The sequence below is a fragment of the Zea mays genome, chromosome 2, assembly GCF_902167145.1.
Source record: "Zea mays cultivar B73 chromosome 2, Zm-B73-REFERENCE-NAM-5.0, whole genome shotgun sequence".
NCBI lineage: Eukaryota > Viridiplantae > Streptophyta > Magnoliopsida > Poales > Poaceae > Zea > Zea mays.
Genome location: NC_050097.1, coordinates 157,582,023 through 157,598,578, shown reverse-complemented (window position 1 = coordinate 157,598,578; position 16,556 = coordinate 157,582,023). Strand labels below are relative to the sequence as shown.

Below are 16,556 nucleotides of genomic sequence, written 5' to 3'. Positions count from 1 at the left end.
CCTTAGGATATAATGGTTTACGGACGAAGGTTATGAAGGACGTACCTTCACGAATTCATTAAACAATGACGAAGGAGAAAATGTAAAGGATATAAAAGACAATATGAACGATTATTTATTATTATCAAGCATAAACGGAAATATTATTGAATTACAAGTGTACCTTTAGCCGAGAAGGGATGACAATACAAGCGTGACGCAAAAAGTGAATGCCAAGTCAGCGTGAACAGTACGGGGATACTGTTCACCTATTTATAGGCACGGGACACAGCCCTTACAAAATTACATTCATGCCCTTTACATTTAATAATAATTCTATAGTAGTCTATCGAGGTCTGAATAGCCTTTTCATCTTTAAGTCGGTTCCACTCTTTGCTGTCACGCCGAAGCTTTCCTGCTCGCACCTTCGGCTCCGTATCAACCTTCGTATTATTCTGGTCTACTGCAATGCCAACTTTAGTCCCGAGGATACCTGTTCACACATTGTACTCCAGAAATACTGTTAAATCCTGTTTTTGAGGACCTTCGGATGCCGAAGGTCCCCAACAGCACACATGCATGGGCTTACTCGGCACACATGCATGGGCCGATCGAGAATGTAATGTATGCATCATTGTGTCATTTTATTTAGTAGACTTTAAATTGGCCTGGCAGGTTATGGATAAAAAACAATATATAGAGAAGATTACATCCATGACACCACACTACCGGAATCCGGCGTTTTGCCGAGTGCCCAAAGCACTCGGCAAAACCTGATAAACACTCGGCAAAAACTTTGCCGAGTGGGACACTCAGCAAAAAGAGTTCGGCGAACAGTACATCGGCAACGGTTTCTTTGCCGAGTACTTTTTATCGGACACTCGGAAAAGATTTTGCCGAGTGTCACTCGGTACTTGGCAAAGAAAAGCCGTCGTCACGGCGCCTGGTAACGGAGACGGCACCTTTGCCGAGTGTCACCTAATACACTCGGCAAAGAGATTATATCTTTGTCGAGTGTGCTCCAGCCTACACTCGGCCAAGGCGCCACCAGCGGGCCCCTTTGTCAGTTTCTTTGTCGAGTGCGCTAGGAGGCACTCGACAAAGTTTGCTTCTTTGTCGAGTGTCAGGGTCACAACACTCGGCAAAGAAGCTTTATCAGTGTCCAGGTGTTTCGAGTGACTTGCAGTTCAAATGTGAATTATCCGAAGAAATTTAATTAAAAGAACTAAATCTAATAGCTATAGCAAATAATTTTATAATTATACCAAAATGGTACATGTAGATCTACATAATGTAGCAACATACCACAAAAAGTTTGGTTGGAAAAATAAAAAATACTTTACTGAGTGTCACACGTAAGACACTCGGCAAATAAGCTTCTTTGTCGAGCGCCAAAACCCGGCTCTCGGCAAATATAACGGTCGTCGGCTATAGACGGCTGCTGACGGCCCTTTACCGAGCGCCGCCCTTCGCCGAGTGTTTGACACTCGGCAAAGATTTATTTGCCGAGTGTATTTCTACGCTGAGAGTCCTACTCTCGGTAAACGTGGTCGTTACCGAGAGCAGGACTTTGCCGAGTGCCCGACAAAAAACACTCGGCAAAGCGCAAAGCACTTGGCAAAGAGCCGGATTCCGGTAGTGCCAGCCGTATGCTTTATTGCTCTTGGCCATCTAGTTTGCACTTTTCCACGTCTAAAAAAATATGCAAGTCGGTCTAATTAAATCTTTGACAGCATCGTGTACCATCAGTAATAATCTGTGCCAGAACCCGGTCACTGGGCACCGCCAGTAAAAATCTGAGCCAGAACCGAACCAAAACGTCCCAATCTTGCAATCCTTTTTTAAAAAGAACAAACAGAGAACGCAAAACCTACAACATCTTGCATCAGACGACAACAAGTGATGAAAACTATGTGACGGAGAGAGACATACATATATACTAGCATATCCCTCTTCTCCCCGACACATTATGAATCGAAATAATAATAAATACGCCAAGACCGATGATGATACGCAGGAGCTTTAGAGACCATTAAACCAGCGATGTGCCAGATGCAACTGGGGAATATCCAGCGAGGTTTACTAAGGACGAGGGGCAATAAATGGGTTTGATCTCTGTTCACTCGATGGGAGGGCTTAGCTGTTTCAAGAGAAGAGAGGAGCATGGAGATGAGAGGGCTGGTTCTGGTTTTGGTCATGGTCATGGTCATGGCTCCTCTACCTAGCTGCAAGGCGGCTGATCATGATTTTGGGACAGGTTCGCTACGGTCCACACAGTACTCAATTGAATATCCTTGACTGAATCTACAGAAAAAGAGCAGCAAATAATGCAAATGAGCAAGCAACCACGCCATGAATGAATATATGTAATTGGAAATCGTTCTTGTTGCACTCGCAGAGGGTGAATACATCATGGTGAGACGTAGCACACTCACAGTCCTGGTGGTCTTTGCGTTGCTAGTAGTCGGCGTCGCCATCGGGGTCACCAGGTGGCTGAGGAGGAAAGCGAAGGAAACCACCGCTACAGAATCACCAGCAGCGAAGCTATCATCGCAGTCGTCGCAGGGCGGCCACAGGCAGGTAGCAGCAGTAGCAGCGCATGCGCATGCGCATGGCAGTGGCACGGAGGCGAGCGGCAGGTGGTCGGGCCTGTACAGGTTCACCAGGGAGGAGATCGAGAGGGCCGTCGACTACGCGAGCAGCAGGATCTACCTCGGCTCCGGCAGCGCGGGGCAGGTGTACCAGGGGGTGCTCCCCAGCGGGCAGCTCGTCGCCGTCAAGCACATCCACAGGACGGCCATGTCCGGGTCCTTCACCAGGGAGGTGGAGCAGCTGTGCAAGGTCAGGCACCCCAACCTGGTGTGCCTCTTCGGCTACTGCGACGAGGAGGGCGACCAGTACCTGGTGTACGAGTACTGCGCCAATGGGAACCTTGCCCAGAACCTACTCAGTAAGCGAGAAATAATCTATTTTACGTTCTGTTCTGCTGGTCTGTTCTTGATGGTTACGTGTACGTTGGCATGCAGGGAGTGACTCCGTGCTCCCATGGGAAACAAGGGTGAAGATCCTGAGGGACTGCGCATCCGTCCTGAGGTTCCTCCACACGCACCCTGACGGATGCATCGTCCACAGAGACATCAAGGTACACCGGTCGTCAGAATCGAATCTGCAGGCAGAATAATCTAGTCTCGTATCGTACTCGTACGTCGTCAAGGCGATTCATCTCAACTTCTCGATCTCATCTCCCCGGCCCGTCGTCGTCGTTTGCTGTGTGCAGCTCACCAACATCCTGCTGACAGAGAAGAAGGTGCCGAAGCTGTCCGACTTCGGGCTGGCGAAGATGCTGGAGATGGAGGAGACCAAGGTGTTCACGGACGTGAGAGGCACCATCGGGTACATGGACCCCGAGTACATCACCCACTCCAAGCTCACCTGCGCCAGCGACATTTACAGCTTCGGCGTCGTCACCCTGCAGCTCCTGTCCGGGAGGAAGGTCATAGAACTCGACATCGTTGCGCGTGATTCACTCACCAAGAAGGTAAACAAACATATATACATGCTCGCTCTTTTGTTTCTCAGACGATGAATCTAGCTAGCAGCAGCAGCTTCATGTTAAGCTCTGACAGTATTAAGATGTTTCCAAGGCCAAGGATGTAGTGAGTGGGAAGAAGCCACTGGAGGAGTTCATAGACCCACGTGTGAGGGACGATGTCGTCATAGAAGATTTCGTGCTGATACTGAAGATCGCAGTCCTCTGCGTCGCGAGCTCAAGCGTAGGACGCCCCACCATAAAGGACGTGTTCGAGGAGATGGACAGAGCCCTGAGAAGTACAGCCGTAAAGGTTCAGATTCTGATCGTCTACTCTCCATATAGTCTTTTGATGATCGATCTCACGTCGTCACAAAGGGATCGTATCTTGTGCGCAACGAGCGCTGCTGCTCCTATAAGCAAAATCAATCTAGACCACACCTTCCACATCCAATGGTGCTATATCAAGGGGAGTTTTTTTTAAATGTACAGAGCCAGAGTGGAAGGCGTGGAGAGGCTTCTTTACAAGCACCGTTGGATGTGGAGGGTGTGGTCTGGATTGATTTTGCTTATGGGAGCAGCAGCACTCGTTGCGCACAAGATACTATCCCCATCACAAAACCTTTGCATTCTAGCTAGCTACCATGGGCCGCCGTATTAATACATACATGCATGTTGCCATGTTTGTTGCAGACTAGAGCAAGGAAGGAGATGAACGCGGCAAGTTTGACTGCTCAGTATGCAAAGGTGTTAGACGTGTAGATCGTGTTGTGTTGTGCCTTCTTGAGGATATTACAACGACCGACCGCATGGAGGTTCCAAGGCCATACAAAACAACCCAGACGCTCCGCGGTGAACGGATTTGACAAAAAGGTTGTACGACTGATAGCAACTGCCTTGCGCGCGGCTGTTAATACTTAGTAACCTCAGATCCCCTTTGATTTGAGATCGGAGAAGATTAAGGCCTGCTTTGGGAGACATAAAACCAGAGGAGATTGGAGTGGCTAGAATCTTTATATTATTTAAAATTGAATAAGAAAAAGATTTTAGGCTCTCCATATTATTTAAAATAGAATGGAGAGACTCTAGAAACCAAAAAACAAACTAATTTTCCCTAAATTCACTCTTATTATTAAAGTGATTTGAGTTTTCAAACTAGCCCTAAGGATCTGTATACGCACTTGTAAATGAATGAAGTGAAGTTCAGTCAAAATTCAGGCTATGTAAGCAGCTCGGATATAAACCTGATATGGTAATTATAACGGTTACATAGAACTGTATTACGATCTTCTAATATAAAAATACAAGTCATAACCTCCTCACGCAAATAAACTAACCATCATCATCAGGACGTTTGCCAGCGCGCGGATAACAACTCTCGTCTTTAACAGCTATTATGCGTTTGTCGGCCCGTTGAACAAGGGATGATCGATCAGCCGCCGGCTGCTTGAAAACATGCAGCACAGCAGCAGCGCCGCACAGCTGTTTTCACTCCCACCTACGAAGACAAATGTAATTTGGTTTCGGTTCATAGAAAAAATAATAATAATATATATACACTAACTTGGGCCTGTATACTAGATTTTTATTTCGATTTCGATCTGATTGCATTTCATAGACGTAATACGTCTTCTCCTAGTTATGGGTGGTAATGGATCATGATTTACATATTTCTTCATAATTTGTTAGTAACCTAATAATTTTTAGTTTAAAATGAATAAAAATAGAGCTTGTTTTAATCCAATCCGATCCTTAAATTTTATAGCGTAAAATTTAGAGCTCATTAGCACCCCTACTCCTATTTAACAAATAAATCTGCATGCTATCTGTGTTATTATATACAATGTATATATATATATATATATATATATTGTATATTGTATATTGTATATTACAAGCCCTGAGTTTCCAATAACTAGAGGAAGCTCGGGCTCAACGGTGCCATCCGGTTCAGCCGAACCAGATTCGGGCTGCTATAAAAAACCCCTACACCATCAGGAATTAGGTTTTAGCGGCGGCGGCAGTTACCTCGGACGTGCAATCAGCGATGATCCTAGGGGCTAGCGGCGGTGCCGCCCCGAGGCGAATGACCGATGGCGGCGCTCCACTAGAAACGAGCGACGACGACGCTCCAGAGGCGGGCGGGCAAGCGGTGACGGTGCTCCCGAAGCGGGCGAGCGGCGGCGGTGTCACATCTGATTTTGGAAGGCAAACCGAATGCGGACCATGTACGTGCTAGGATCAGAAACTCACGTACACAACGATTACATAGTTGGACATCATCACACATTGCTTAAAATAAATAGTGGAAAATGTGCTTTACATCAAGATGTACAAGACATCCACGGAGTCATTACTTAACATGGTCATTAACATTATCAAAGTGCAGAAATACGAAATGTAGCGGATGAGGCCTTCACAGGCAGCTGAATGGGGGTTTGCCACTAACATAACTAGAACTTGTCGTAGTCCTGGAACTCCTCAAAGTCCTCCATGTTGTATGTATCTCCTCCTGAGCACTGAATACAGTGGGGACAACCTGGGGTGGGGTGGTTTTTAAAGTAAGGGTGAGTACACATCAAAGTACTCAGCAAATGTCCCGTTTGGCTAAAGTGGACTAGATGTATGTGGAGTTAAGGTTAAGTCGTTGCTTTTAGGTGGTCAAGTATTTATTACTAATAGTATAGCCAAGTTTTAGTAATAAACTCAGTTATTACCCAAAAGTACTCCCTAAAAGAGGAAATACCAGAAATCAGAGTTATATTTATCATAATTAACCATAATCATAAAAGAGTATCCAAAGTTCTAATCAAAGAGGATCCCAAGATTTCTCTTAACCATGAGCACGACTGATATACTGGTTTCTAATACCCTGTAGAGGTTGCACACTTTATCCACGAGTCGTGATCCCTTTCCAGCCTGGATTGTACAGACCTGATCTTCACTACCGAGGTGAATGGCCAGGGATACACTACGTAGCCTTTACAAATATTCCCTAGAGTTCATAGTCGTCCGTTAGGTTTCTCCAGTTTGATAAACACAGTACTTCTCTCCACAAGAAGGGTGACTAACAAAACCAAATCGAAAGAATCTCGGGAACCAGCCTCGGTAGAGCAAGTACTGTGCCCGGACCCCATTGACGGCCCTACGGCGAAGCCAACTACACCTCAAGTTCCACTAATTAATCAGCTAAAGGCGTCTCATTCCACCCTCATGGTTGTACTGTTATCCTGGGTGGTCACTCAACGAACAGGTCCTTACGGAGAGGTACTCAGGAAACAACCTGAGTCCCCTAAAGTATCACAAGATCATCATCGGGATAACATCATCGTATCATATATGTTCACATCATGTTCGTTAATTAAGGTAAAGCAATAGCATAAAGCTAACCATGATAACCCAAAAGGTAAACAAGGATAAGGTAAATATAGACTAGTCAATCCTTAGGTTTCAATAAAGTAATGCAGGACAGTGAATTATAAAATAAGTAGGACATAATAGGTCAGAGGACACTTGCCTTCACCAGGTTGTTGCTCGGAAAGATCTTCGACAACACACTTAGGAACCATGGGCTGCTTGTTGTTTACGCAAAGCGATCATGCATTCAACACATTTGGATAATGATAAAGAAATAATATACCAAACATGTACAAGCAAGTGAACACAAGTTTGACAGAACAATGTAAACACAAAAGGTGAACTTAGTTTCTAGGGTGAACTAACACACTTAGCAGTTTGTGATTCCCTAAATATTATCTATCTCTATGGATTACATAATTTAATTCCACTTATTTTAATGAGACACAAAATTACACCAGGGATAGATTCATACATTACATATTATTAATCTCACAAGGTTAAACATCTAATTACCATTAGGGTTTTCCTTTTTATGTTCTTATTAATAAATAAACCATTACCTAAACTAACCTATAGTCTAGGCATAAAATTAACATGTGCATACGGTGAATGATTATAATTTTCATAGACAAAGAATAATCTTATGAACATTTTTCAATTTGAACCACCCAATTTGGAGTTCATATGCAAAAGATATGAAATAAACAATTTTTGGAATTTAAAACCCTAAATTAGGTCTAATTCTGTGATTAAATAAAAGCCTAGGGTTCTATCTGCAAGAATACAGTGACCTGCGCGGTGAAAATCAGGGGCGACAGGTTGTTTTCTGAAAAATCGAGGGTTTCTTTAGCAAAACTGCCGCATGAAGCGGTATCGGATTCTATCAGCCGTTAGATCCACGATCCGCGTGTTAATACTCACGGCTAGCTAGGAACCTCAAACCCCCTTTGATTTGAGACCGGAGAAGATTAAAGTGGTGTTTGGTTTCTATAGTGGACTATTTTTAGTCCCTATATTTTAGTCATAAAATTGTCAAATAGAAAAACTAAAATAGAGTTTTAGTTTCCGCATTTGACAATTTAGTGACTAAAGTAAAATAGAATGGAGAGACTCTAGAAACCAAACACCTCCTAAAAAACAAACTAATTTCTCCTCAATTCACTCCCATTATTAAAGGGATTTGAATTTTCAAACTAGCCTAAGGATCTGTATACGCACTTGTAAATTAGTGAAGTGAAGTTCAGTCAAAATCCAGGCTATGTAAGCTCGGATATAAACCTAATATGGTAATTATAATAGACATAGACCTGGATTATGATCTTCTAATATAAAATATAGGTCATAACCTCCTCACGCAAATAAACTAACCATCATAGCACGCGGATAACACTTCTCGTCTTTAACAACTACTATCTCCGTTCATAAATATATGACACCATTGATTTTTTTTGAAAACTTTAATCACTCGTCTTATTCAAAATATTTATTTAAAAATGTAAAATTTTAAGTCAAACATATACTAACTTAAGTCATAAAATAAATTTTAAAAATAAATGATAACTTATTATTTTTTAATAAGATAAATGATAAATTTTTTAAAAAATTTAATGGTATCATATATTTATGATGCGTTTGTGGGCCCGTTGAACTGATGGAGCCGCCGGCTGCTTGAAAGCATGCAGCAGCGCCGCAGCTGTTTTCACTCCCACCTACGAAGACAAATGTAATTTGGTTTCCGTTCATAGAAAAAAAATATTATATATACGCTCACTTGGACTTATACTAGATTATTTTTTCGATTTCGATATGATTGCATTGCATACACGTAATACGTGTTCTCCTAGTTATAGATGATAATGAATCGTGATCTAAATGTTTCTTCATAATTTGTTAGAACATTAAAAAAGATTTTAGTTTAAAAATAAATAAAAATAGAGCCTGATTTTAATTATATCTAATTTTAAAATTTTATAGTATAAAATTTAGAGCTTATTAGTACCCCTGCTCCTAGTTAACAAATAAATCTACATGGGGTCTTTTTATAGCGGTATGCACTGATATGGTTGAACCGGATGACACCACGTGTTCTGCCTCCGACTGTTCTGTCTTCAACGCCCTGCAGTCTCGCGCAACAAAATGAACGTTACATACACAGGTTTATGAGCCACGTTCCCTTCCATCTCTCTTAATGAGCAACATAAAATACACAGCTGCGCTTATAAGCTATGTTCCGTCACTCTCAATGGTCGATGTGGCACTAATAAAATAGATGGCATACCAGCGCGCCTGTGGCAGCGGTACGTGCGGCCCAATGATTTTCGTGTGGACCTGAGGCCCATCGTCCCATCGTGCAGCCCACCGTCCCAGCGTGCAGCCCACCGTGCGGCCGACCGCGTTCTCGCATTTGACCTAATCACCGCCGCCGGCTCCAGCCTCCCTACTCCCGCGACCACCCCTGCGCCCGCGCATGCCGCGACCACAACGCCCCATCCCCGCCTCCCCGTGGTGAAAGCGCCCCCGCGCCTGACGCCGAGAAACCCGCTCGCCCCCGCTCGCGATGCCCCCACGCCCGTCGTACCCCCTGGCGGTCCCTGTTCTCGCCGTCGCTCGTGGCCCGTTCCAGCAGCCGGTATCACCCTCAGCCACGACCTCCGACCACCGGCTATCGTCCGGCCTCAGATCGCCAGCCCCGTTTCGCTGTCGACCCACGCGTCGACTCCCGTCCGGCCGCTGCCCTCCCCGGACTTGGTCAGCTCCAACGTTGGAACTTCCAGGTGGTTAGTTCAACGTTTCCGGGCATCCAGTGCGCTCCCTATCCCCGTCTCCTTCTCTCCTCTCACAGGTCAAAACCCTTCCCTCCCCTCCCACGCCCCAACGCCCCTCGTTCGCTCGGTGGGTCGGCCATGGCTCCCTTCGCGCTCGGATCTCAGGTACGGACAGCCACTCGCGTGCGCGATGTCGGGCTCCTCTTTTTTCCACATGCACTTTGGTTACGTTTCGCTCGCTCTCATTCCGCGCAGGTGGTCGCCGCAGCCTCGGTGCCCGTCGGCTTGGACTCTTCCGTCAAGGGTGCCGCACTCAAGGTGAGTGGTGTACTGACACCAGAGCTTGCCTCTGTTTGGGGAATCTCGTGGCTTGGTCTGTGTTGTCACTGTAGAACATTATTCGTGTGGACGATTTTTCCTCCTATATTTCTGTTGAAAAGTAGTAATACACCAATGCTACCTGAAGCTAAATGCTTGTCAATGATGGTGTTATTTCGTTGCTAGAGAGTAGAGACATCTGTAATTCACTTGAGTTGGTCAGATTTGTTAATGGGTATGTGCAAAGGTAGTCTTTCCTCCTATAGATTATGTTGATAAGATTATGCTGATAAGATTATGTTACATGAAAAGATTAACAAGCAAAGTTCAGACTAAATCCACACAAGTTGATAAGATTATTTTGGATTTTCATGTCATGGCAACTATAGTAGTGCTTTGCTTACCTGATGAAGAAAACTCCATGAAAAAAATAACTCATGTCCTACTTCATGACAGATTTATACTATCGTTTGCTTATTTGATGTCAAAAAATCAGGGAAAAATTCATTCAAATGTAGCATCCAATTTTCATCTATTGTTTCCTTAGTTATCTTAATGATGACAGACAAAATTTACTGATGAACCTGTACAGGTTTATGAGATCATATACTAGATAATACCTTCCCATAATCCATTTCTCCATTTCTGGTCCTGCAGAACAGCAGACCTTGTGGAGGGTGTTCTGCAAGGTAGGAATGGGACAGTAGATGTTGGTGATTCCAATTTATAATGATGTATAATAATGCATGAAAACATTCTATTTGTAAATACTGATAGAAAACATATCTATACTACACACTACTCACCATCCCATCAGTGCCGCTCAATTTTCTATTGGTCAAAGCAAACACTGTAATTTGTGGCTGAAATACCAGCCTGTTAGCAAGGTGCTTTGCAAGCTGCGGCGCCTTGAGGTATGTGATAGTCGCCTAGAGGGGGGGGTGAATAGGGCGAAACTGAAATTTATAAATATAAACACAACTACAAGCCGGGGTTAGCGTTAGTAATAATAAATGAGTCCGCAAGAGAGGGCGCAAAACAAATCGCAAGCAAATAAGGAGAGTGACGCGTGGATTTGTTTTACCGAGGTTCGGTTCTTGCAAACCTACTCCCCGTTGAGGAGGCCACAAAGGCCGGGTCTCTTTCAACCCTTCCCTCTCTCAAACGGTCCCTCGGACCGAGTGAGCTTTCCTTCTTCTCAATCAACCGGGAACAAAACTTCCCCGCAAGGGTCACCACACAATCGGTGCCTCTTGCCTCGGTTACAATTGAGTGTTGATCACAAGAGCAAAAGAGAAAGAAAGAATGCGATCCAAGCGCAAGAGCTCAAAAGAACACGGCAAATCTCTCTCGCTAGTCACTAAGGGCTTGAGTGGAATTGGAGAGGATTTGATCTCTTTGTATGTGTCTAGAATTGAATGCCTAGCTCTTGTAAGTGGTTGAGAAGTGGAAAACTTGGATGGCAATGAATGTGGGGTGGTTGGGGTATTTATAGCCCCAACCACCAAACATGACCGTTGGCTGGAGGCTTCTGTTCGATGGCGCACCGGACAGTCCGGTGCACACCGGACAGTCCGGTGCCCCTGCCACGTCAGCGTTGCCGTTGGATTCTAGCCGTTGGAGCTTCTGACTTGTGGGCCCGCCTGGGTGTCCGGTGCACACCGGACATGCACTGTTTGATGTCCGGTGCGCCGGTATGGGCAGCCCTGCCGTCTGCGCGCGCTGCGCGCGCATTTAATGCAGCGCAGGGAGCCGTTGGCGCCGCAGGGAACCGTTGCTCCGCTGGCACACCGGACAGTCCGGTGCACACCGGACAGTCCGGTGAATTATAGCGGAGCGGCTGCCGCGCGAACCCGAGGCTGGCGAGTTCAGGAGGCCGAGCTTTCCTTGGAGCACCGGACATGTCCGGTGCACACCGGACAGTCCGGTGAATTATAGCGCGCCGGCTTCCGAGAAATCCCGAGGGTGAAGAGTTTGAGTCTGAGTCCCCTGGTGCACCGGACAGGTACTGTTCACTGTCCGGTGGCACACCGGACAGTCCGGTGCGCCAGACCAGGGGTGCCCTCGGTTGCCCCTTTGCTCCTTTTATTGAATCCAACACTTTCTTTTTATTGGCTAGATGTGAACCTTTTGCACCTGTATAACTTATACACTAGAGCAAACTAGTCAGTCCAATATTTGTGTTGGGCAGTTCAACCACCAAAATTATTTAGGAACTAGGTGTAAGCCTAATTCCCTTTCAATCTCCCCCTTTTTGGTGATTGATGCCAACACAAACCAAAGCAAATGTAGAAGTGCATAATTGAACTAGTTTGCATAATGTAAGTGTAAAGGTTGCTTGGAATTGAGCCATTATAACTACTCACAAGATATGCAAGGAATGTTTCTTTCTTATTTAACATTTTGGACCACGATTGCACCACTTGTTTTGTTTTTGCAAAACCTTTTGTAAATCCTTTTCATAGATCTTTTGCAAATAGTCAAAGGTAAATAAATAAGAGTTTGCAAAAAGCATTTTCAAGATTTGAAATTTCCTCCCCCTGTTTCAAATGCTTTTCCTTTGACTAAACAAAACTCCCCCTAAAAGAGATCCACCTCTTAGTGTTCAAGAGGGTTTTGATATACCATTTTTGAAATACTACTTTCTCCCCCTTTTGAACATAATAGAATACCAAATGATAAAGACTTTTTGGAAAGCACTAAGTTTTTGAATTTTGTGGTGGTGGTGCGGTCCTTTTGCTTTGGGCTCATTTCTCCCCCTTTTTGGCATGAATCGCCAAAAACGGAATTATTAGAGCCCTGTAAGTGCGATCTTCCCCTTTGGTCATAAATAGGTGAGTTAAGATTATACCAAAGACGAAGTCCTTTTGCGTTTGAGCTTTTACTCTCTCCCCCATGGATGAAGTCCTTTTCCTTGATGCTCATTTCTCCCCCCAAAGACGAGAGAGTTGCTCGGAGTGATGGCGAAGTATGAGTTACGGAGTGGAAGCCTTTGTCTTCGCCGAAGACTCCAATTCCCTTTCAATATGCCTATGACTTGGTTTGAAATAAACTTGAAAACACATTAGTCATAGCATATAAAAGAGATATGATCAAAGGTATTCAAATGAGCTATGTGTGCAAGTTTAGCAAAAGAAATTTCTAGAATCAAGAATATTGAGCTCATGCCTAAGTCTGGTAAAAGATTGTTCATCAAGTGGCTTGGTAAAGATATCGGCTAATTGATCTTTAGTATTAATGTAAGAAATCTCGATATCCCCCTTTTGTTGGTGATCCCTAAGAAAATGATACCGAATGGCTATGTGCTTAGTGCGGCTATGCTCGACGGGATTGTCGGCCATTTTGATTGCACTCTCATTATCACATAGCAAAGGGACCTTGGTTAATTTGTAACCGTAGTCCCGCAGGGTTTGCCTCATCCAAAGCAATTGCGCGCAACAATGTCCTGCGGCAATGTACTCGGCTTCGGCGGTGGAAAGAGCGACCGAATTTTGCTTCTTTGAAGCCCAAGACACCAAGGATCTTCCCAAGAACTGGCAAGTCCCCGATGTGCTCTTCCTATTGATTTTGCACCCCGCCCAATCGGCATCCGAATAACCAATTAAATCAAATGTGGATCCCCTAGGGTACCAAAGCCCAAACTTAGGAGTATAAGCCAAATATCTCAAGATTCGTTTTACGGCCGTAAGGTGTGATTCCTTAGGGTCGGATTGGAATCTTGCACACATGCAAACGGAGAGCATAATGTCCGGTCGGGATGCACATAAATAAAGCAATGAACCAATCATTGACCGGTATACCTTTTGATCCACGGACTTACCTTCCGTGTCGAGGTCGAGATGCCCATTAGTTCCCATGGGTGTCTTGATGGGTTTGGCATCCTTCATCCCAAACTTAGCAAGAATGTCTTGAGTGTACTTTGTTTGGCTAATGAAGGTGCCCTCTCGGAGTTGCTTGACTTGGAATCCTAGAAAATACTTCAACTCCCCCATCATCGACATCTCGAATTTCTGTGTCATGATCCTGCTAAATTCTTCACATGTAGACTCGTTAGTAGACCCAAATATAATATCATCAACATAAATTTGGCATACAAACAAGTCATTTTCAATAGTTTTAGTAAAGAGTGTAGGATCGGCCTTGCCGACTTTGAAGTCATTAGCAATAAGGAAATCTCTAAGGCATTCATACCATGCTCTTGGGGCTTGCTTGAGCCCATAAAGCGCCTTAGAGAGCCTATAGACATGATTAGGATACTCACTGTCTTCAAAGCCGGGAGGTTGCTCAACATAGACCTCTTCCTTGATTGGTCCGTTGAGGAAGGCACTTTTCACGTCCATTTGATAGAGCTTAAAGCCATGGTAAGTAGCATAGGCCAATAATATGCGAATTGACTCAAGCCTAGCTACGGGTGCATAGGTTTCACCAAAATCCAAACCTTCGACTTGTGAATACCCTTTGGCCACGAGTCGAGCTTTGTTCCTTGTCACCACACCATGCTCATCTTGCTTGTTGCGGAAGACCCATTTGGTTCCTACAACATTTTGGTTAGGACGTGGAACTAAATGCCATACCTCGTTCCTCGTGAAATTGTTGAGCTCCTCTTGCATCGCCACCACCCAATCCGAATCTTGGAGAGCTTCCTCTACCCTGTGTGGCTCAATAGAGGAAACAAAAGAGTAATGTTCACAAAAATGAGCAACCCGAGATCGAGTAGTTACCCCCTTATGAATGTCGCCGAGGATGGTGTCGACGGGGTGATCTCGTTGGATTGCTTGGTGGACTCTTGGGTGTGGCGGTCTTGGTTCTTCCTCATCCTCCTTTTCTTGATCATTTGCATCTCCCCCTTGATCATTGCCATCATCTTGAGGTGGCTCATCTTCTTGATTTTGCCCTTCATCAACTTGAGCCTCATCCTCATTTTGAGTTGGTGGAGATGCTTGCGTGGAGGAGGATGGTTGATCTTGTGCATTTGGAGGCTCTTCGGATTCCTTAGGACACACATCCCCGATGGACATGTTCCTAAGCGCTATGCATGGAGCCTGTTCTTCACCTATCTCATCAAGATCAACTTGCTCTACTTGAGAGCCGTTAGTTTCATCAAACACAACGTCACAAGAGACTTCAACTAGTCCAGTGGACTTGTTAAAGACCCTATATGCCCTTGTGTTTGAGTCATAACCAAGTAAAAAGCCTTCTACAGTTTTAGGAGCAAATTTAGATTTTCTACCTCTTTTAATAAGAATGAAGCATTTGCTACCAAAAACTCTAAAATATGAAATGTTGGGCTTTTTACCGGTTAGGAGTTCATATGATGTCTTCTTGAGGATTCGGTGAAGATATAACCGGTTGATGGCGTAGCAGGCGGTATTGACTGCTTCGGCCCAAAACCGGTCCGGTGTCTTGTACTCATCAAGCATGGTTCTTGCCATGTCCAATAGAGTTCGATTCTTCCTCTCCACTACACCATTTTGTTGTGGCGTGTAGGGAGAAGAGAACTCATGCTTGATGCCCTCCTCCTCAAGGAAGCTTTCAATTTGAGAGTTCTTGAACTCCGTCCCATTGTCGCTTCTTATTTTCTTGATCCTTAAGCCGAACTCATTTTGAGCCCGTCTCAAGAATCCTTTTAAGGTCTCTTGGGTTTGAGATTTTTCCTGTAAAAAGAATACCCAAGTGAAGCGAGAATAATCATCCACAATAACTAGACAGTACTTACTCCCGCCGATGCTTATGTAAGCGATCGGGCCGAATAGATCCATGTGTAGGAGCTCCAGTGGTCTGTCAGTCGTCATTATGTTCTTGTGTGGATGATGAGTGCCAACTTGCTTCCCTGCTTGGCATGCGCTACAAATCCTGTCTTTCTCAAAATGAACATTGGTTAGTCCTAAAATGTGCTCTCCCTTTAGAAGCTTATGAAGATTCTTCATCCCAACATGGGCTAGTCGGCGGTGCCAGAGCCAACCCATGTTAGTCTTAGCAATTAAACATGTGTCGAGCTCAGCTCTATCAAAATCTACTAAGTATAGCTGACTCTCTAACACACCTTTAAATGCTATTGAATCATCACTTCTTCTAAAGACAGTGACACCTAAATCAGTAAAAAGACAGTTGTAGCCCATTTGACATAATTGGGAAACAGAAAGCAAGTTGTAATCTAATGAATCTACGAGAAAAACATTGGAAATAGAATGGTCAGGAGATATAGCAATTTTACCCAAACCTTTGACCAAACCTTGATTTCCATCCCCGAATGTGATAGCTCGTTGGGGATCCTGGTTTTTCTCATATGAGGAGAACATCCTTTTCTCCCCGGTCATGTGGTTTGTGCACCCGCTGTCGAGTATCCAACTTGTGCCCCCGGATGCATAAACCTACAAAACAAGTTTAGTTCTTTGTTTTAGGTACCCAAACGGTTTTGGGTCCTTTAGCATTAGATACAAGAACTTTGGGTACCCAAACACAAGTCTTGGAGCCCTTGTGTTTGCCCCCAACAATTTTGGCAACTACCTTGCCAGATTTGCTAGTCAACACATAAGATGCATCAAAAGTTTTAAATGAAATGGCATGATCATTTGATGCATTAATAGTTTTCTTTCTAGGCAACT

The 16,556-nt window shown here is 44.4% G+C and overlaps 1 protein-coding gene across 1 annotated transcript; it reads left to right on the top strand.

Moving 5' to 3' along the window:
• The first annotated feature begins 1,293 nt into the window (after positions 1-1,293).
• Positions 1,294-4,760, top strand: LOC103647166 (probable serine/threonine-protein kinase PBL28). The gene is made up of 6 exons (XM_008671736.2): positions 1,294-2,236; positions 2,378-2,929; positions 3,006-3,121; positions 3,257-3,517; positions 3,624-3,821; positions 4,202-4,760. The coding sequence occupies exons 1-6, from the start codon at positions 2,143-2,145 to the stop codon at positions 4,268-4,270; spliced, it is 1,290 nt and encodes a 429-aa protein (XP_008669958.1). The 5' UTR covers positions 1,294-2,142; the 3' UTR covers positions 4,271-4,760.
• The last annotated feature ends 11,796 nt before the right edge of the window (positions 4,761-16,556 follow it).